This window comes from Amblyomma maculatum, chromosome 3 (assembly GCF_055883805.1).
Source record: "Amblyomma maculatum isolate TAMU_Amacu chromosome 3, ASM5588380v1, whole genome shotgun sequence".
In the NCBI taxonomy this organism is placed as follows: domain Eukaryota; kingdom Metazoa; phylum Arthropoda; class Arachnida; order Ixodida; family Ixodidae; genus Amblyomma; species Amblyomma maculatum.
Genome location: NC_139346.1, coordinates 219,962,168 through 219,985,061, shown reverse-complemented (window position 1 = coordinate 219,985,061; position 22,894 = coordinate 219,962,168). Strand labels below are relative to the sequence as shown.

Below are 22,894 nucleotides of genomic sequence, written 5' to 3'. Positions count from 1 at the left end.
GACGCTTGCAGCGCTCGTTGCGTCCTGCGCTCCAGTGCGGTCGGGCCCCCTCGATCACTTTACAGTCTTTTTATTCGTTCGTGCTTCCAAATTATAAATTACTGCGTCGGTTGTGCCTTCTATCCGTGTGTTTGTGTTTTTTTTTTATTACTCGGCCTGCTCTGCTGCCTGTCTTTCTTTCTTTCTTTTTTTTTTTTCCCCCTGTTTTGTTTGGGAGCACAGTCTCTAGAAGCTCGGCGTGGTACATTAGTTTGTGTTTTTGCGATGGAGTCGACCGTGTGCTCTGTATCCTTTTCTGGGTCTTTCTCCGAGAGTTTCGGTTATTGAGCGCGTCGGGTGGAAAGCGCGTGGCGCGTCTATAAAAAGGGTCTTAGTCACATTTTAGGCGTTTTGACGCGATGACGCCGACCCATCGATCCGGAGACGCTAACGCTGCGTAACCATATAGTCATGGCCCTGTATACACAGACTGGAGAGCTCCGGGTCGAGTCAGCGTCGAGTAAGCGTGGTCACCCTTGCTCAGGCCGCTTGGCGTCTACATGAACTCGCTTCTAACGAATAGGTTAGCAGCTGCATCGAGATTCGAAGTTATTTTTTTTTTTGCTCGTGTTTGATTCCGTTGCCATCTTACTGTCGAGAGACTCGGTAGCTATTTTTTATCGTTGATGAGAGCACTAAACTTCGCTTACGCATTTAGCTGCGCCGGAAGCTTTTTAAATAAATATCCTCAAAGATATATGGACAGAGGAGCTGTAGAAAAAGCTGTAAAAATACAGCTTGACAAAGCCCCCATTTTACAGGCAACAGCAGAAGACAAACAACGACTCAACTTCTGGTGTCGTATAAACGAAACAAAAGAACAAAAATGTAATGTTATACACCGCAAGAGCACTTCAAGCGTACTGAGTAAACACAGGGATAAAAAGATTGTTATTACATATCACACTCTCATACATAAAATATAAGATACAGAAGCAAAGACTTATTTTGGCACAACTGAGGATGAAAATTGTTCGGAGCTACCTTCTATATACATCCTACGCAATTCGCAACTTTCACGTACAGTGCCGCCGCCACGCGGCCGCTTCCGGTACCACCCTTGGGGGGATTCTCTGAGGACGGCTCGGGCTCCTCCAGCTTGCTGCTGCGTCTCCCGCGAAAATTCGTTACGTGGAGCTCGGTACTGCAGCTCCTGTAGTGTGGAACTGCTTTTCGAGTTGACTTTGGCTCGCAGTTATGACAATAGATTAATAATATAACTTCTATTTTGGTGTCTGGGGCACGTAGTACGAGAAGAAAACATAAAGGCAGTCGAATCTTCCATACACCGATGTGTTCTGACTGCACGGTCAAAGGCGGGATAAACTTGCACATGTTACCTCCAGGTTATATGCCCCGAGGATAATTAAGTTAATTAAGGTCTCGGTAAGATCAAGTCGGTTACTTTATCGGGAAAAGCATCGCGATAAATCCTGGTCGACGAAGAAACACCCCCTTAGTGACAGTATGAGCGGCGTAGCTATCTCATTTCTGGGGTTATGCATGGGTTTTGTTTTTCCTTGCCGCTCTAAACTCTGAGCAGAATCAAGTTTCGCAAAAAAAAAAAAAAAAAAAAAGACTGCGATAAAGCTATGACGGTTTTCGGTGCTCATTTCTGATGTGAGAAGTTAGACTGGCGTAAGTTGCGAGCCACACGTGATAACATTTTTGACTGCCGACCAATTCATGGCCCACACATGTTTGAGAAATTAAGAATGTTTCCTACCCGGTTGAGTGAATGCAGTGTTTGCAATCAGCAGCTGCTGGATGAACGCTAGATTAGGAGCTTGTATTGAACGTTACGGAGCACACACTCGCACTCCATATTCGTACTGTTCTCAAAGCCGGCGCTCTAGCTGTCTTGCTTTTCAAGTAACTGTTCCCGAAAAAATGTCTGTCAGCACTGGGTCATCACTTACGAAATTCAAAATCACTGCCTGTCAGAGGTGCTGCAAAAAAAAAAAAAAAGGAAAAACAAGTTGTTAAAGTGATCACAGTAGACCATCATTATTACCTTGTAGTGATGTTTTCTTGTGCCCAAACAAGGTAGTAGGTACCTCTATGCGACGGCGTATATTTTGAAGTGAAAGAAAAAATTTGGCCACATAAAATGCGGGGTTGGCCGTTCGGCATGCCTGTGCTACGCGCCTGAATACACAGCACGACATCTTGAAATGCTGCAGTTCGCGAGTGTCCGTGAGGCCTGGATAAAAGTTGAAAGTTTTATCTATATTCATGTTTATTCTGTCTCCGTCGAACGTTTCTCTGTAGTACTTAGTGGCGCGATTAGAGTCGCCTGGGAACCTGTCGTACTTGCGCACAACACAGTCAGCAGTAGGATGTTTCACATACCTGACCAGCCACACTCGATGGGTCCTTTGTATCGCACCCCTGCAACGCATGCTCACAAAGGGCTTGCATACGCTGGCTGACAATACCGTGCATACCTTCCCACCACAGAACACTCGCGCGAATATTTTATTTCAGCTTCAGGAAACGTAGCCCAGCGGCCCAGCACAACCCACTTGAAGCGTGAACGCCGTACGCCGTATCCCCTCAAGGGCAGCCATATTGGATTTCCAGTGGCGCCGCCTATAGCCCGTGAAAGTTGCGAATACCTTATGATACAAGTGAATAAGTCAAAATGTGCAGATGCGTTCAGAAGGGAAGGGAATCGCAAACGTTCTTGCCCGGAGTGCTGTTGGCACCATTCATTGTTCGGGTTGTCTGAAAGGGTAATTTGTGGCTGTCTCTTGCAAGTTTGCCAATCGTCGAATATGGTTTGTACCATTTTTTATTTCTGTTTTGTAAGAAATGCTCAACCGGTATCGATATAATTCATAGATTTGGACCACACCGGCTGCAAGAAAGAGACCTTTGCTGGGTGACCCATAGCTAACATTGAAGGCGTAGCGAAGGACCCTTTTCTGCAACATGTGTATTTTGTGAAGACAGGAATTTGTTGCAGTCCATACAAGCTGACAATAATTTACATGAGAATAAAAAAGTGCGTTATAAAGAGTTAGTTTGAGTGACGTCGGAAGAATGTGCCGTCTGCAACCAATCATGCCCACTACTCTAGCCAGTTGTTTGACAACGTGATTTACAGGGTGTTCCCATGACATGGTTGAACATTTAAAATGATTAACTATTTCTATAGGTCGAGAATTATATAGAATACAACTGTGAGTAGAAACCGGCTTGTTTTTCGGGCGAAATATTGCGGCTTTTGTCTTCTTTTCATTCACGCGCATATCATTAGATTTCGACCATTTTTCCAGCGTGACCATTGTTGTATTGCAAGACACTATTAGATCCTGAATGTTTTTCCCAGCAAAAAATATACTCGTGTCGTCAGAGTATATGATGAATTTAGCATTTTTGTTAATCTTAACAATGTCATTAAGGAATATATTGAAAAGAAGTGGGCCTCCCCGTGTTTCCCATAAATCGACTCCCCTGACTCGACAGGGTCTACACGCTTAGTCAAGCAGGTCAAGCGAGTTAACTCGACCCGCTTCGCCGCCTAGTTTACTCGGCCCCACTGTGTCGAGTTCAAGTGTACAGGTCTGTCGAATGCGGTCGTCGTAAGTTTGGCTCGTTTCCTTTCTTTCTTTCTTTATCCAATACTGCGGACCTTGTACAGGGTTGTAACATGGCAACAAAACAATAATAACAAAGGTAATAAACATCAAAGTGTGGAGAAAGGCAATAATGAATCATTCCAGTCGGTTACTGTGCGAGGAAAAAAAAAGAAAATTTGAATAAATCAGTTCGTGGGAAATACGGCGTCAGCGAGTTAGGATGATGGTGGCGCGTATGCATCGATGATAAAAGCGACAGATATGGTGAAGGGTTAATAGCTAGGTCTCGATTCCAAAGCGCGGAAAGAAATTGCAAGCGCAAATTTTTTCTTCGTTGTTCAAGACATTCAATACCATTGACCTGCATTAATTCAGAGGGTGAGTCATACGGAGAAAATTTAGAGTAAATAAATCTCACAGCTTTTCTTTGTACTTTTTCTAAACGGGTGATATTGTGTTTAGTAAACGGGTCCCAAACAACGCGATGTATATTCAAGTTTCGGTCTAATTAGTGAATTGTAAGCAAGTAGTTTTACGCTCAAGGGAGATTTTTTTAAGCTTATGTCTTAAAAAGTATAGTTTACGTAAAGCGGAAGAGCAGATGTTATCTACAGACATGGGCATTCTCACGAGGGTGAACCCTCATGAGGACGTCCTAACCCTCACCTCGTGAGGATCTGACTCGCTGAGGTGAGGGCGAGGGAGGATGGGCGCTGAAAAATTCGTGAGGACGAGGGTGAGGGAGGGAACAATGCAGAGTTTGAAAGGCTAGGGCAAATGTTTCACGAAAGGCGTAGTTTCTGCAGTAAGAAAAAACACGTGGCAACCCGAAAGGCATGAGTGACAGCACACGTTCTCCTCCACTGGGCATGTCTTGTATAGAAAACAGATGTAATGAAATGGGACACAAGCGTTGCAGCTATAGGCTTCCAAAGCACCGTCGAGCGGCGCTGCTGCTCCTGACAGGGAGCGCCATCTCTGACAGAAAAATAGAAACTGGGGATAAACGCGGCGGCACCACCTAGGCATTTCGTGCAAGTTTTCTCCTTTCGCTCGCTCCCTTCTGCGTACGTGCAGACGTCTCGCGCTGCTTTGTCGCGCGGGCACTCACTGGACGCCGCCGGCTCGCTCGCTGCCTCCACGGCGTGCGCCGTGCGCTTTCTCTCGCACGAGCACGCGCATTGACGCGCCCCCGCAGGTGCACCGCGACATGCAACCCACATTCCGTCTTGATTGGGCAACCTGACGCGTACTTCCATGAAGAATACTTTATTATAAGCGGGAAACTTTTTATTCACGTCTGCTCTGTAGAGCAGACGGCAGACGGGGATGAGTAAATATTGATTGTGAATGCGTCCCACGTTAGCAAAAAGGTAGGAATGCATCTGGAGGTAAGTTCGCTATGTAATTATATTGTCGTACATAATATCTTTAAAAGCTGCTAAGTATCATCCGTACTGTGGAATAAAGTGGCCCGCTCGTTGACCATCGTTTTGGCCTGTAGCATGCGATCTATATACGGATTTGTTTTTTTATTATTACGACGTTACCAAAGGAAATTTCGCAGTAGAAGAATAAGTATATAGTCCGAAGGAGGTGTTTCTTCAAAGACAAGAACGCTAGCAATCTCATAAGCACATGCGTGCTCCGTGCGCTACACGCGATATAATCGGCTCGCTGGCTCGGAAGGCAGGTGAAATCCAAGCTTGTACTACACAGTGTTTTATTTCGGTTCTTATTAAATGGTTGCGCTTCATTTATGATAATATTTGGTTTGCACTCACGAACCCTGTGACGCGAATGGGGTGCTCCGTGCGAGTAGTGTTAGTCGAACCATAGCTAGGATCACTTTTGTACTGCACTTCCGACATATCTTCGTTAATAATAGTAATAATAATAATAATAATAATAATAATAATAATTGGTTCACGTATTGGCCAATTTGCGAAAATCTGTAAAAGCGTCTCAGCAAGGCATGTTTTCCAACGCCGCCCCCACCCCCGAAAAAAAAAAAGGCCTCGTTCCTAGATATTTTCTTGGTCAATCTAAAAATGAAAAGGCAGCTGTGGACACTTAGGGCACATTCACACATCAGTCTCGATTGCGGACGTCACATCTGTTGATTTGGTTGCTTTCAGAGCGCTCACAAAGCAGGGAGAGAGCACAAAAAATCGGCAAAACTAGACACGCGGGGAGCGACGAGCAGGATAATCTTTCATCCTCTTCACTTTTTATGCATGTTGTTTAACCACTGCACTTTTTTGATGGCTCTCCAAGCTGTCTTTGTCAACTGTCAACCTTTCTGAGTTTACGAAGAAAGGGGAAATTGGCTCTTTTCGTTTCCACAAAGAACGCGAGACTTCTCAGAACGCTGTCATGGGGTTGGAAAACAGGTCTTGCGGACACGCTTCCAAAGGAATCTGCAAAGTTTCACACGCGAGCCTCGAATTTTGGTGCTTCGCCTACTATTGTGACTTCCCATGGCACAATGCTACTTAGTACATCCGTTCCGCATCAGCGGATGTGTTTTTGTATCGCCAAATAACTGCCAGGCACAACGCGATCGCCGCGCGTGCCCAGGAATCTAGCGGAGCGTCTGCTCCGGCGAAGCCCCATCGTTTCACATTTCGCCACCACGCCAGGAATGCGGCGCTGCCGTCGCGCGGCGAAACTTGAGCTTGGGTTCCCTATAGAGGAAGCAGGAACGAAAGCCACAAAATTGCCCCGGCGCTCGTGGTGAAGAAAAGTCTAAAAACGACCCTAGGGAGCTGCAGGGAGTCACCGAGAGTGAAGTCGCTGTTTCCAGCCTCAAAGAACGCGACGGGACCAGCAAGGTACACAGGACCACCGTTTCTAACTGCTAACGTTTCTTTGCCATTTAGGGAAAAACACGCCCAGAAAAAGAAGCGCGTCCAAAATAGAGGGGACGCGCAGAGAAACGAACACAAAAGACGGAGGTGGGGTGATCTTATCTGCTGGGACACTGCCACATGTTTCTTTTTTCTCGTCCGGATAGCTTGCACGAGTAGCCGACGCATGCGAAGTGTTTCTTGACTGTTATTGAGGTTTTACATCAAAATTTCATAAGTTCTGTAAATTACAATTCGCAACAACACCAAAGGAAAACAAACAAACAAACAGCAGTGAATTTGTGCTGATAACAGCTGCAATAAAATAAACCGCAGTTCAATATCCGTTGCAATCTTTGTCATGTGTTTGCAGAAACAAGAAGTATTTTCTTATTTCTTTTACCATTTTTCGCTTTGTTGTAAATTAGCAAAATTGTCAAATCGTGCATTAATATGTGCGGCTCGCAATTGCAGCGCATTGTTCTTTCTGCAATTTCTATAGCATTAAGTTTTACTTTTTCTATTTTCTTAAAACAGTTTTCTTCAGATGGGTTTTAACATAACATCGATTTGAAAGTAATAAATACAGCGCGTGAGCATTGAACAGAATTTCACGAAAGAGTTGTTTCATTTCCTTCTCTTGAATTCGTGCCCACAATAAAAGACATAATGGTCGCCGGAGTTAAATTCTCCCATTCCGGTCCACTTGAGCTCGCTGATACCCAAGATATCAATGTTCAATCTGTCCATTTCTCGCTTGACGACATCCAGTTTACCTTGCGTCATAGATCGTACATTCCATGTTGCTATGTGATATATCTCCTTGCAACATCGGACTTTCCGGTCGCTTCCCGACACATCCACACTGAGCGTCCTTTTGGCTTTAGCCCAGCCGCTTCATTCGTCCTGGAGCTACTAGGAATCGCCCTTTGTTCATCCCCAGTAATATGTGGGACGCCTTCCAACCTGGGGGGCTCATCTTTAGAAAGGACGTTATGCGCATCTAAAAATTCATTAATCTGGTTGGCAATAGTATGTTCGATTTGTTTGCAATATGACGATGTAAGTGATGTCGGACGGTAATTCTGAATAACGCGCGGTCACCTTTTTTTGGTATACTGGCACAACCCTGGCTACCTTCCAGTCGCTCGGTAGATGTCCATGAAGTAATGAAATACGAAAGCTGCTTCCGTGTAAAAAGCTCGAGCGGTGCTCTTTACATTTAATCAAACATGTTTTGATTGTGATGCTTGAAAACGCTCAAGACTGGCATCGCCTTCGTGTCTCTCGGTCACGTGCCGCATCGGCCGTCCTCCTCCCTCTTCTCAGTGCTTCTCTGGGACATATTGGCTTGACATGTGCTCTGAAGAAGCTGCTCGTAAGAAAAATGGTTGCTCTTACCAGGAACCTTGTGTGTTCGTCCACATATACCAGGCAGCGCTCATAAAGCGTCCTGTGCTTTTTTCGCAGAGCACCATCAAGAGCCGGGAGCCCGAGACGCGGCCGTCGTCGCCGGAGCCCCTACTGAACTCCAAGATAAACTGCAACGACAAGCCTGCCTCCTCACCGCCCAGGACCAAGACCAAGCCTGCCAGGACGAGCCTCAGCAAGGTGAGTTTTACCGCGGTGCCAGCTTCTCATCAGGCGACACGCGTGGTGGGCTGCCAAAGCATTGCCGCTCGGGTTCTGGGTTTTTAGATTTTCGCCTGGAAGCAGCCCACGAGGCAGCCAATCGAAGAAGGCTACGAAACTTCCGGATTTTTTTGCGAGTCAAGTTTGTTTTGCGCTCGCTTCATCTAGTCCAGTTCAGTAAAAGCTTGGCAGGGTAATAAAGAAAGGCTAATGGGGCTAGATATTAATTTTCGAAAGGAATGGGAGACTTCTCGAAAGTCTGCATCGCAGTGTAGTTGGCGCACCGCTTCGCTGTGTCCCTCAGAAACGCCATGTGTTACAAGAATTTTCATCATTGCGCTTATGATGGTAGTTCATAATTTAGTGTTACAAACGGGATACCAGCGTAAGGGCATCGCAGTGTAGTTTGGCGCACCACTTCTCTGTGTCCCCCAGAAACGCGATGTGTTACGAGAATTTTCATCGCTTAAAGGCCCACTGTCCACCCTCCGGTCGAAAATATTTTCTTCCCCGATGACTGTGAGACTTCGCCCCCAGAACGCAAGGCCGCAAAATGTTTTTGAAGAGAGTAACTAATAACGCAGTGACAGCCACCCCAATCACCCGATTCTGTCCTGTTTCTCTCCTTCCGTACCCTCGCAAAGGTTTTGCACTCTCCTACCCGGTCGTCTAGCCTCCGCAAGACAAATTCCCCTTCCTCCTCCGCGTTTGGCGGGAGGTGGGGCGTGGCACTCCGCCTGCGCGAAAAAAAAAAAAAAAAAAGAAAACGGGCGAGGGAGCGCGCGCCTCTGGATTCAGTGTGGCCGTGGCGAGGGAAAAGCGCGCAGAGAGTGGTAGACACCCATCCTTCACCCTCAGACAGCGAGACGGGCCAGCGCAGGAAACGGGGAAGCTGGCTTCCCGAAGGAGAGCATGAGAGAGCTTTGATTTGTATTTTCGTTGCTTTTGCGGCGCGCGTGTCACTGTAGCATTTTGCACAGACTATCTCCAGTACCTGATCGAAACACTGGGCTCCTTCGCCGAATAGGGCCTTCCCTGGACAGTGGCCCTTTAAAGGCAGGTGGGTGGTGGGAAACCCTCGTCTCCCGATGAGGAATTCGTGGGAAAGCGCTCATCTTTATCCGTGAATCGCCATTTCTTCGATGCCTGACGATAGTTTTTCTGCTCGTAAATGTAAACAGTCGTGCTTTTTTTGTAACTGGTCGAGAGCTTTACATCGGATTATTTTCGCGGACACAAGCCGCGGTGCATCTTAGTTTTGTGCTATCAGATTTTCGATCAGGTCTTGCTAGTGGCGGCATTCGGAAATGTGTTGACACAGGCGCATGAGGGCAGCTTGGGTCCTGAAAATATAAACTGAGCTTTTACTTCGCGCTTGTTTTTCTGTTTTGTAAAATAACTTTTCATACCGCATTTCCTGATTTCATTCCTTCCCGAGCGGCGTGCTGAAGGGCGGAACGTTACTTAACCTAGTAGAATCTGTCTGTTGGAATACGTCTGATTGCAGTAATCATTGTGTCCGCTGACGCGACCATTAGCGCTCATCTTGGGTCCGATTGTAACGTCTCATTTGCGTTGCCCCCTGCTTCATGTGCCCGCCTCTCAAGGGCTGTCGACGGCGCAGAGCCGCTGCTCATCATAACGACGCGGTCAGACTCGAATTAGTAGGCGAGTGAAGCTTGTAGGAATAGAGCGAAGCAAACAGTTTTCCTATGTGCCGGGGTTAGAAGAGAATCAGTGCTCTCATTTCCGAGCAACAGTCTCAATTTTCCTGTGGTAGCGCTAAAACAAAAGAGCCTGTGGTTGAGGGAAGACGTAGTTTGCTGTTTAGCGAAGAGAAGAGTTCGTTTGCGGAAGCTTCGTTCCGCACCCGCGTTTTTCTCCTCTTTGCTAGCCACTCCCTCCAGCGGGTCACTACGCACGGCGGGAGCAAAGAAAAGGGAATGCGAGGAAGGGACGTAGGGAAAGCGTACCCGTGGAGTCCATCTCGGTTGGAGAAAAGGAGCGGGGCTGGCGTGTGGACGGCCTTGTTTCGGAGCAGTTTAGGGAGCTCGGGAAGAGGGTTCTGTGGGGGATGTGTGGCGGATCGATGTCCGGGCTTTGTGTGGAGGAATCTACCCCATCTGCCGGTCGAGCCGGCAAGCTCTCCAGGTTGTCCTCGATCGACGTGGAAGAGGAGAGAGCGGTCGCTCTCGTGGGCGCGCTCATTGCTCTGCTTGCGGCATTGTCTCCCTTTTGTATCGGTGCGCTGGAAACGCGCGTCAGAACGCCTCTGTTTGTTGCCGCTAGTCTGCTTGCGTGGTCTTGGCTGTCATTGTTTTCACGCGTAAGGCGGTTGCGATCCTCTGCAGCAAGAAAAAAAAAAAAGGGACACGAAGCTGTCGGGGGAAAGAAAGCGCGGCGTTGTCTATGCTGCTGTCTCGCCGGAGTTAGCGGTGTGGAAATAAGCGTCTTCCTGGCTTCAGGTGCAAAAGCGACTTCTTTCTTCTTGCTTGTTGCCAAAAGGCGATCGCACTTTAGCGGTGCAAAGTGCCCTCTAGAATTTATTTTTCGCTGGCCGAAAAATAACAGATCAAAATGAAGTTTCTTCCTCTTCGCTTACCGACGTCGCTTGCGACGCCCTCACGGTTGGTGTGGTGCACTCTTCTTATGATTTCGCGGTCATGCACTATTTCAGACTAATGCCTGCGCTTTTGGCGTGGATTTTTTTTTGTTTGTTTGTTTGTTTCTCGCCCAGCGGAACGCGGCCTTTATTGCCTGGTGCATTTCGCGTCTTGCCCGGCGGGGATGGAGCGAAAGTTTCTTTTCGTTTGAGAGATCTTAGCGAGCACCGCTTAGAAAGCGTCAAGGCGGAAGAAAGCAGTGGAGTCCATGTACATCTGCACACCCGGAGGTCCTGCTGTTCTGCGCCTTGAATTTTTTTCTGAACGACTCCTCTATATACTGCTGCATATACTTCGATATACTGTTGGCAGGGAGGGTGTGTCGCGCTGTCCCCGCACTGTCTGCATGCAGAGGTCCTTTTCTGAGAAGCTGCTCTGGGACGGTTGGAAAGAGCGGTGAACAGGTTCGGGGTGTCGCGCTGAAATGGGTCTCACACTTCGCCGATGGCCAGCTGAACTGAGACGCTACGTGTACCGCGAGCACGGCTGGTGGCGTTTAAGTTTTTATTATTTGACTGTTGCTTGAGAGCACGGTGCTTGAGAGACTGGCTCCTTACGCCGTCCCTCTTAGGGGAATAGATTGAACCAATTCCTTGGAAGCACGCTATGTTCCCGAGTAAATAAACTCGGTGTATTGGTCTGATTAAATATCTGGCTGATTGACTCCAATAGACTATTGGTCACTGAGATGGTCCCCTGAATACCGAGAAAATTGATTTAAGGAGCTGTTTTGGCGCCAAGAAAGGCACTCTCGGTGGATAGTCGGGAGAGGACAAGGTTTGCGTTGAGCGTGCTTCGAAAAACGAATAGCGCGAGTCTAATCGGCAAAACAGGGCATCGTTGCAGGCGGACCTTGGCCTGACGTTCCCGATCGGTCGTAATCTAAAAAGTGTATTTAGTAGTGCAAATGAGGTATGTTGTACATTTGTGCCCAGAAGTACATGTCAATCCGTCTCATCCTTCTGCAACGTGTCGCACCCAAAAAACCGCTTCTAGCTCCGCCGAGCTCTTGACGTTCCCAAGCATCGACCAAGTCTAACTAAATGGCATATAATGCTAACAAAACGCTTGACTGACGCTATCGATTACTTTGTGGCTGGTTTTCGCCTCTTTAGAGAATAGCATTACTTTTGCGGATACAGACGTTAGTAGAGGCAGCATGCTGTATTGTTCGTGGGCCCTTTCTACCGGAACTCTAGTAAAATTGCGTGTCTTTCAGAAACGGCTGAAGGGATCGCTACTCGCGTAGACAGGTTGAGATTGGCCAGACCTTTATTAATAAAAAAATGTAATTTTGTTGACTCGTTGAGTTAGCACTGCTGCCTCGTTCTCTTCTGAACAGCATCAGCCGCTGCGATGTTGGCTCACGCTCGCGTTCCTCCGCCCGCTCCGCGGAAGCGTGCTGAATCCCCTCGGAGGGCGGCGTTTGTGACGCGCGCAAGCGTTGAAAAAGTGGCGGTGTCTGGTTTATTTTGCGCGCCTCCCCATCTCTGAGCGTTCTCCGCGCGTCTAGGAATTTCCGCTCTTTCTCCTCCCCCGGTGTCTTCTCCCGCCAGCGACTGCTTGCTAATTTTGTCCCCGTTAAACAGACGTTGGTCGGTGGCTCGCTGCTCAGGCCCGATGATGCATCGGGCTCACATCGTTTTTATTTCGCGCCTCTGTTTTGTATCAGAGAAGGCCGAGTGACGTTGGATAGGCTGACAGTGTTGTTGTTTTATTTTTCTCGTACGGCCTCTCCCGGATTCGCTGCGCTCTTGAGATGCAATATTAATCGACACATGATTTCATTTTGCTAGCCGGAGGAGCTGCACGAGGCAGGTAGAGTTTCAATTTTGAACTAGCATTGGGGCCCATATGTAGGCGCTCGAACTATTTCGAAAGGCTGTAGCTGCATTGTTCTTTTTTATTCTCGCACATGACAACACATTTACGCCATTTGTGTTACCGTCTCGGAGATCTCCGTGTTCTGCTCTTTCTTGGTTGCAAGGCAGCTCAATGCATTCGTCTCCTAAATGTCATCTAAAAAGCTATGCCTGCCTGTATGTACTTGTAAAACTTGTAGGAAGGGATAACTTTATGTGTGACACATTTTTTCAGTGCCTGCAAAAAAAAAAAAAAAAAAAGAAACGCGGTTAGAAGTATTACTGATCGCATTAAAACCTAGTAGCTGCATTCTGCACACATTAACAAGAAAATCCCCATTGTACGTTTTTGAAAAGGTGGCATGAAAGAATTTCGCATTTGGCGATAAAGATTATTATTATTATTATTATTATTATTATTATTACCTGGAAGTGTGAGGCGGCGAAGTCAGCAAAGAAAGCTATAGGCCTTGCACAACCATCGATTGCAGGCAACGCCGTGATTGGACGTATCGCGTGCTTTAATTCGAAAATGGTCTGATTTGCTGCACATCTCATAATAGCTGTGAGTTTTTTAACAGATTTTTTTTTTTTAATTTGGCGATATTTTCTGGCTCTATTTTTTATGTGATAGTGGTATCGCCAAGGTTGCCCAAAACGTCATAATAACAAAACTCACTTCTGCAGACAAGACTCGCAATTTTTCTACGTGCTTAAGTGCGCGCAATAACGCTTGAGCTAGACGTCTTGCAGATAGCAGCTGTAGGCGGTCTGCCTCGTTTAATCTTGCGTTACATTAATTTATATATCTGCGCCTGCGAGTAAGCGCGGTCATTTCAAATGATCGGTTGAAAGCACGGATTTTCTTCACCGCTGCAATCTATTGTGAAGTTCATTATCCGAGAACCGGGCTTATTTCGTCTGCTCCTTTCGGTCTCCTTTTCGAATACCTTTTCTCTCTCTCTCGTAATTCATGCTTCACGCCCCGTTTTCGCCTCGTGCCGCCGTTCGTTGGAGGTCGTAACGCTTGGAGAGAAGGCAATCAAGAAGAAAGAGAACGGCGTTCACTTTAAATGACTCGATGAGGGACTACGATGAGCGGAGACGCGATCTTTAACGGCGCCTTGAAAACTCAAGGTGGTTTTGTGTCCTCACCGCTGCCCTCTCACTCTCTATTTCTCTCTCAGCGTCGCGTTATTATTATTATTTCTTTCTTTTTAAAGCGGGATATGTGGCAACCGCGTGATATTTCTCACTCATTAGTGCACGCCCACACTCGCAAGTAGGTCTCTCGAAAGGGCGTAGTTGCTTTTCCGGGGCCCCAATTACACAACGATCGCGTTGAAAAACGGTCACTAACATTTCAATTAGGCCTTTTGGTCGATACGTCTACCGATCAGAATCGAGCTATATGGGCGGGACTGGTCGATCTGCGTCTTTAAGTTTTGCGGTGTGTTTTTCGCTTAATAATTCTCCTCGGATAGCTGGTGCTTGTGCGGGCTTTAATCATTTTTGTTTATTTTATTTGGTGGTCAGGATGACTAGTAGACCTGGTGAACGACCTGTCCTTGTAATGAAGCTGTGACAAGCGTTGACGAAACATCGCTCCGATTTCATGCAGTTGATTATGCAGCGTGAAATAGCGTGGGAAAGAACTGCCGGATCATTCTAAGTTACGCAGGTTCTTTTGTTTGGAATAATTTGCTGCCAAAAGCGATTTGCACAATTCTTTGAGAGCGGTCCGTATGTGGCGGTCCAATTCATTTCTAGTCTACGTATCGAATTGACTTAGATTTGCTTTGTGTCCTCAAATGCGTGCGTCGCCGCCGGCTAGGCGTACTTACTTACTGCAATTTGGTATGTACGAGATGTTCGTTGTTATTTATTTATTTATTTATTATTATTATTTTCTCATATTTTTCTTCTCTTTGCATTCGCTGTGTTGAACTGTTCGTAGTGCCAAGGAACAGAGTTTCATCAGCGTTTGTGGTCGGGCAAGTCAGGCGTCGGGAGAAGCGGTGTTACGTACTGCGCCGTTTCAAAGCAGCGCTACCCGGTGCCATAATTTCCCGGTGGAAAACACTCAGCGATTCCGTCGCGGTTTCGGTTTCCACCGCACTGTTTGCGCCATCGTTCACGAAGCGGCGCCAGCGTCGCACACTGGAGGATCCGTCTGGTGGCGGCACGTCGCGGGCGACCGGCGAACCACGCGCGGTCGTGCCGGGTTCTCGTCGGAGCCAGGGCGCAGCAGCTCTCGACGGTGTCGTTGCAGTAGCAGACGCGGGGTAGCTGCGAGTCATCTAAGCCTCTCCGTCGCGCCCGGGGCCCGTTCGGATCGTCATTGCGGAGCCGCCTTGTCCCCATTCTGCGGCTCTCCTTACACGGATTACTGTGCGTGGCTGGAACTCAAGCTTTGGCCCCCCCCATCGTGTGCATGTCGTGCGTGGTTTTGTGTTGTCGGTGCGTCGTGTTGTAGGGGGCTTTTCCCACCGCCCTCGGGACTGCCTGGGGGTGTTCGGGAGAGGGCGGCGGACCGGTGCGTGGTGTGCTGCGGCGTGAGAGGCCGTTGTGTCCCGGTGTGAAGGAGGGGGGAGACGATGCGGATGTAGGAATTGGGCGGCGAGCCAGCCAGCCCCTTGTGGATTATTGATCACGCCTGGCGCTGCGCTCGTCGGCGGCCAACGGGTGAGTTGTGCGGCTGCTGCTGCTCCTTCTTCATCGAGCGCAATCGCCGGATGGATGGGTTCAGAAAAACCGCGTTTAGGCTTCGTACTACTAGGCATTGTGGGCCGAGGATCGGTTCCTTGCCCACGAGTAGAAGGTGTGTTTTGCTCTGCGACCTTTTCGCAACAGCAGTCGGTGAGGCCGAATCGGCTTCGAGCGGGGAAGCGCGTTTATCGACTTGACATGTTCCAAGACTGCTGCTTGAAAAAGGAGGTTTTGCTGGAGTATATCCTTCGGCGTCCCTTTTCTTGTCAGGCCTGCATCCACGGTGTTACTAGGGAGACTCCGAAGCATTTTCCCAGCAGTCGTACGCATTTAGTAAGAGCTACGAGTGAAGGTGACCCTCGAGCAAACTGTTTTGATAGAAGATCTGCACGAATCAACCTGAATGTTGCTGAACAGTTTCAACATTTCGTGCACAGTTGAGTGAATTGGAACTGGGAAGCATTTACTCGTCGCGCACTTGTCGGACGGTCGAAACAGCACAAAATTAAAACACATGCTCTCCCGAAAGATGCAGATCGCATGAAAGCTGATGGTACAAGCGGGGTTGAAGGAAGTGCGGACACACAGTGGCTGACGGACATTCAGTCCAACTTTCACTCGCGCTTTGGGCGAGGCTACCAGTGCCGTAGACGGCTGAAGCGCGGCTAAGCTTAGCCCACGCGAGATAGCGCTCTTGTCCGACAGCTGTCATAGACGCCAATTCTTTAGGCGGCGGCGCTGTGTAGCTGCTTGCCAAACGACGAGTCAAGTTGGGCTCTCCTCTGTTAACACATGCTTAATTGGTTTTCGGTCGCCGCTGTAGAGCTGAAGTGAGACGCTACGTGTCACAGTGCGTCCTTCTGCAACGAACTACTTCTCCGCCGAGTTCTCGAAGCTGCTTGGATGAATGGGATGCGATAAAGCCAGCAACAGTTATTGAACAGAAAGTACACATTCGAATTTTATAGTGGTGTTAGAGGGAACTTGGTGAGATATGATTTTATGGACAGTGCTCCGCCGCCGTTGCTTGCGTGCGTCTTGTGCGGCGTCGTCCGCGTTTCGGTCTTCGGTGTACGAGCGGAGCGACACCGCTGACTTTCCATGGCTCTCTGCCGACGTCGTCCGTTCCCTTCCTCCGGCAGCGTAGACGTACTTCACGCACCGGCGGGCTTGTCGCGCTTTGCTGGCTCTGCTGCGCGTCGTCGGGCTTTCCGCTGGCGTTGCTTAATTTAGTTGTTGCCGCATTCACTTCGCTGCCTCACAGTGGCGCCGATTATTTTATTCGCAGAGTGAAAAAAATCATAAAACACTGTCAACGAAGCTATCGAGAATATCAACCAGGCTCAAATGTTGACAGCAGCAGTTCGGGAGGGAGGGGCTATGTGCGGGATGACATGTATACGCGCGCCCAGTCCTCTGCCCTAAATTGCTACCCTTTAATACCCGCTACGGTGGAGGGCAATTGTCGACGGATTTTACCAATAATAATAATTTATTCATATCAAAATACATGCTCCAACCCGTTTATGCTCTATCGTTTGTGTGCGGGCAGGGTTTCCAAGTCTTCTTTCTTTGCGCCGAAACAGTCCCTTAAATCCCAGCGTTCAGGGGAAAAGCCTTTACTGAAGCCGGTTTTCTTAAAAATTGAACATATGAAAATAGCATGTATTTCACCATCTCGTCTCAGATTTTCTTCTTGAAGAGATGACGAAAAACCCAATTTCCCGAACAGCAGCAATAAAGCAACAAAAGCGATCTCGAACGTTACACGCACTAGCCATGCTTGCAGCACAAATACACACAGCGTCTCAACTCGGCCATCAGCGACCAATTAAGCGCCCCATTGCAGCGCGACAGCATGAACAAAGCAACAGCTAAACATAACTCCGTGCTTTAAAGGAGCAGATAAATTGCTTCTGGACAAAATGATCTATATTTGCCGCTTTGCTTTGATAGTTGGTTCCGTAAGCGAGATTAGCAATTGCAGTCCTGTGCACAATATGGACTAGCGTATTTATTTTATTAATAATATTGGGGTTTCATAAATTGATATTCCATATCGTATTATGGACTCTCATACAGTGGCGTAAGTCTAATTGCTGCCTTTTTTTTTTTTTTTACCGCGAGCATTTTGTTTTGTTACAGCACTTACCGAATAGCGCTCGCATTATATGGCCGCGCTTACAAGAGCGTATTGATTTCATTGCTAAAAGAAGGAGCACGTTAGATGTTCGGGCCATTATCGTCGCTTTATCTGGCTGTAAGGAATACACAAGTATTTCTTGCTTGCGGCGCGCTGCCCGTTCTTTAGTTACATGAGAGGTGTGAAAGGAGCAGACGCGCGGAGTTATTTCAGAGGAGAAAAAATGCGAAAGACGAGCGAAGCAGAAATACGGGAGGATTGATTGATTGAATGTCCTTTATTGAATGGGAAGGCTCATGACCATGGATGGGGATAAAAGGGAGTAGACAAAATCATTGCTTAGGTCGTCACTCGAATCGCATTGCTCTAACGAGGCCACTAAGCGAGCCATACTTGGCAAATATAATCTTTGTGTTAGCATCAGTTTCTAGAAGGGAACGGTCGTCCAGGCGGTAGGGTTTGATCTCGGAGCGTCCAGTAGAAAAAGCAGGGCAATCCCAGAGTAGATGAGATACGCCGCCGCGAGTTAGAGTCGAGTCGTACAGTGGGGACACGTAATCATTTTCTCCGTATACTGACGCCAGCAGGCATAATACGTGGCGTGTAAGCCACATGGGCAATGAGCTTATTCAAAACGACTTCTTGACTTCGGGTGAGGTGGGTTTTTCTCGTAAAAGGTGGGTCTGGTGTGGCCACCAGCATGCGATGCTGACTGAGGCTACGAAGACTGGTCCGAGTATAGTGCATAAGGGCAAGAGAAGGGGTGAGTTGCCCGCCCAAGGTCGAGTAAGGATGGAGCAAGGGGGGTGGGCAAGTAAATGTAGACGTCCCACCTGCCAAGGCAGCCGCGGCGTGTGCCGCCGCATTGCCCCCTGATTCGTCCGAGTGACCTGGGGTCCAGTGAATAGCGACAGTTTTGGTCGCGAGTTGGTGGCGTTTACGCTGTATGGCCGTGCATCTTGTGAACCCGGAGTAGCGATTGCCTTGTAAGCTTCATAGGAACCAGTTCTAGTGCAAGGCACTCCAATCCAAGGCACTCCAAGGCAGCAACTGTTATCTAAGATCGAGACAATAGTGGCAGTGCCCCATTTTACCCACATGCATGTGCCGATGTTGCTGTCTCTGACGTTGTCGATAGATGGCATTTCGAGGAATTTTTCCCTGAACTTTGTCACTGGCTGAGTGTTGTATACCACCTTTGCTCACGTATATATTACTGAATATTTGAACCCGCTAGAACTTTATTTTGTGCCTTTCAGTAACGATGTCAATTCGAAAAGATTTAGCTCCCCGCATTATGGCAGCATTTGGAGGAATAAACATTATGTGCTGTACTTCGGCATATAGAACATAGAAGTCGGCATATAGAACATTATATCGCTGTTTCTGTAGAAACATTGCCTTAGGCGAGCTTCAATGTGTGATGAATTCACAAAACTATTAAATGATTAGTAGCCTATTTATGATAAGGATATGCGAACAGCTTTTGAACGAGGCCCACCTATATACCTATCGTGCTTCACTATCGAATTAGGAAATAATTAACCACTCCAGAAATTTCTTTTTCACGAATGCCCATCTGATTTCTATGGGAGATGTTCTGTGTCTTGTCATTCCCGAGGATAGCTCAATCTAGATGCCAGTTTGTCCGGGTGCTCTGCGGGAAAGTATATTCTCAGGCGATTTCCATAAAAAGTCCGCATATTATTCGAGTAACTATGGCGCGTGTTCTCAGCAGAAATTCTACAACGCGACAACAAGTCGCACTTGCTTGTTTAGCCCTAAAATAGTGTGTGTGTGTAGGGGCGGGGAGGCTGTTCCAACGGAGCGGGGAAACCTGGTCGCGAGCGTAAAAAAGGCACCCCGTCGTGAAATCGCCCCTGGACGTGCGCTTTGAAACTAAATTTAACCGCGCGAGGTTTTTTGCGGGTCGCCGCAGCGTGCGCTCTGAAAATGTTGGTGGCTGGCGGAGTCGAGTCATGCACTGTTTTGCTTTCCTGCTGAAACTGGCCGCGGCTAGTTTATTGTGCTATTTGCATCTTTCCTGATGTTTTCGTTGTGCGTTGGCCTTCGTCCACGACTTGTGGGCACCAGTGGGCTGTTTTGAGTTTAATGCTTGACTCGGCTCTACTTCGTTTATCCTTATATTAAGAGAAAGCCTTTAATGCCTCATCGTTGTCGAGAGAGGTGTCAAGAGCGAGAGTTCAATGAACTCCACCGGGAATCGAACCTCCATTCCTTGGATCCCAGTGCTTACCAACTGCGCCACACCCCGGATCGTGAGACGCTCTTCATAATTCCCCTTGTCTACTGTGAGGATGATAGCGGGATTCCCTTTCCTGTAAACGAATTATAGAACGCCGGTGAATTTTGATGCGAATGCTGGTTGTGAATCAACCAATCATTCAATCAATCAACCAATCGAACGACGAGGGACGCGCGATGTACCGTCACGACAGGTCATGACGTCACTAGGCGATTAATGCATATACGAAGCTGACCCCGCCGGGCGTCCGATCGAGGCGTCCGTGCGGCACCTTTCATTTGCCGCTTGCTCGAACGCTGCACCACACAGCAAATAGAAGTAGACCCATTCTAGGAGCCGTTAGTACAGCAGCGGCGTTTGAAATTGATTTACAGGATAGAAAAGACGCAGTATCTGTTACAATTCTCCGCGGACACATGTACTACGCCGTAAAGGAAGGGAGGAGTGAAAGAAGAGATGGAGATAGAGGTGCTGTACTGGAGGGCTGCGATCTGCCGTGCTATAATGGATTTCGCCTCATCGCACTTTAATGGTCCAAAGTGCCCTCTAGAATTTTTGTTTGTTTGAAAGTTTTCATTTGTGTTTACAACTGAGCGTGCAATGGAACATTACAGACTGCGCAGCACGTGCTTGTATGCTGCATAAGGAACAGTCCGCAAATTTCAGTGGTCGCTAGGGGGTGTGATCGAGACTAGTTTTCGCCGGACGAAACGGGCGCAGATTCAAACATGCTATCTACAGCGTTCCTTAGCTTTGAGCCAGGGGAAATTCCGCTACTTTGTGGCCTACGAGCGGAAGTAACCGGTTCTTTTCTCCTTTCGTCCTCCCACAGCCCGTCTGGTTAGTACTAGTCGCTTGCTCTTTTTCGACTCTTTCTGGCCACCGCGACGGAAGAGTTACACTCGGCAAGATAAAACAGAACCAGGCCTCGCCTGGCTGGCATAGAGCGCGCGCTCTTTCAGTGGCATCTCGCAACAGCAGCGGCCTTCGGAGGGAAGGGGGACGACGACGAACGTGGCCTGAAGGAGGCAGTGGGGGTGATTTATCGCCCGGGATCGCACCCGAGGCATCCTGTGGTCCTCGTTCACGGCTTTTCGCTGGCACAGCCGCGAGAAAGAAGGCGCTCGTGCCATTGTTTCTGCTCTTGCCCCCTTCCTTCCCCCTCTTTAAGGAGTCTTCTTTTTCGAGAGAGAGAGAGCGGCTGGAGGAGAGAAGACCTTGGCTCGATACTTGCAGCGACTTAGCTCTGTGGCCCCAGAGGAAGGAAAGGGTAAATATCCTGTGCGCCGTTCCCTCTTCCCGTGCGTTTGGTTCATCGTGGTCATTTATATACGTTCGGGGATACAGAACAGTGGTGTTGCTGATGCGGAAGTGACGGGTGGAACATGAGGATGTAACGAGCGGATAAGTTAATGGAACGCGCCTTCCGGGAAAATCGACTGCTGGTTGGGGCTGTTTTGCTTCTTCATCCTGCTCTCCTACCTCCTCCGTCTTCTAATGAATATGCCAGCACACTTTGAGGTGCTCTCCTACCGCATCGTTTGGGCTTCCCCTGATGGGGCTGGGACAGGTAGGTCACCGCCGCTTGCGGCGGGGGCTAGCCTGCCACTGATTTTTATCTGTTGTAGGCCGTCATTGCACCCGCCACAGCTTCGGTGGTGGTGGACGACGGCTGTTGTTGCGACGCGCCTTTCTCTCCCTCTTCTTTCTTTCTTGTCTATTTTCTCTTCTGTCCGCACGAGGCGGCGGAGGTGGCTCAGCTACAGAGCCAGGAGCAGACCCGTGCATTTTCTTTTCTTTCTTCCAGCCACAACAACAACAACCGCATCGTTTGAAGTCGCCGAAGCGTGCTTCTTTATTTCTTTTTTTTTTATCTCGCGCTCGATGGCACGCTTGCTCGCCACCTCTTACAAACCTGCTTTCCTCACCTTTCCTTTTCTTGCCTTTACTGCCTTTCTATTCCTACGTTTTGCGGCATTTTCTCTTTCTTATTGGAGTTCGGTGTGGAGATGCGTCAAAAGCTATTTACACGCTCGCGGTTCGTTAGCGGCGATCCGAGCGTTCCTTCAATTTCTTTTCTTCCCCCCCCCCCCCCCCCCCTCCTCCTCATCCCCTCCACTCCACTGTTTTCAGCACCTGGCGTGTGCTGCGCTCCAAGGAGCGATGACTATCACTACGGTTCGAGGAGGAGAAGGGGGGCGGGGCGCGGACAAGTCGCTCTCGTTCTTCGCTCATGTTATTAGGGTGGCGGTCTATTTTTACAGCTCCTCTGCGCCTGGCTTTTTGAAGGAATCCCTTTCACCCATCGTTTTGCTGTCCGCGTTTGCAAAAGTCCCGCGCTGGCTTTTCTTTTACGGGAATTTACGTGCGCGTTCTTGGCGGCGCCTTGCCAGAATCGCTCCTCCGCCTTCGCGCGCATCTCTCTTCCCCCCCTACCCCGTTTCTTTTTTTTTTTTTCTGCTTTCTGCTAACCTCGCCCACTCGCTCTCATTGCGTCTCGGGGGGAGCACTTCTTGGCGCCCTTCCCTTCATTCCACCCTGCATTGCAGAGCGCGCGCCACTTAGTTTGGGTGGCATTCCTCGTACCAGAGTTTCCCCAGAATATCCGCGGAATTTTAATTCACGGGTACCACTTCTTTCGACCTTCCCGCTCCGTGGCAGTTCTCACCTCGTTTGAATGTGGGGTAGCAGGAATCCCAGGAGACTCTGTGCGGGGCAAAAGTATGTAAATTTTTTGTAGGACAAATGTATTTATTACTGGAGCTTTGCACTAGTTTTACAAAATATTTATGTTCTTTGTCACAACGTTCGGGCCCCTAGTTTTTTTAAAAACACCGGTTGTTCGAACGTAAAGACAGCAAATTGACAGTCAGTCATGAGTGGCATTTCGAGTTGTGAAGCTGTCAGTATTTTTTTTATGATAACTAAAACAAGTAGTTATCGAAATTCTTTGCCTACCTTATAAATAAATGACTTAATTTAATGGCCAAATGGTGTGGTTTCAAGAGTTGTGGGGCATGTTTAGAAAAAAAAACACACAATTTCATCGGAAAGGTGAAGCAATGAAGTTTGAACGCGATAGCATATAACTCAACAAGCATGGCACGAACAATAAACACATCTTATTTCTCGACAGCGGACACTTGC

At 48.2% G+C, this 22,894-nt stretch overlaps 1 protein-coding gene across 4 annotated transcripts in view; it reads left to right on the top strand.

Moving 5' to 3' along the window:
* Positions 1-22,894, top strand: part of LOC146197749 (uncharacterized) — a 523,674-nt gene that overhangs the window by 176,120 nt on the left and 324,660 nt on the right. For 3 of the 4 annotated variants that reach the window (XM_084599657.1, XM_084599656.1, XM_084599658.1), the window contains exon 2: positions 7,943-8,083. In XM_084599657.1, the coding sequence (XP_084455783.1) occupies positions 7,943-8,083 (141 nt within the window). Of the gene's footprint in view, positions 1-7,942; positions 8,084-14,937; positions 15,315-22,894 lie in introns of those variants that run through there. The other variant, XM_084599659.1, reaches the window with a different exon arrangement.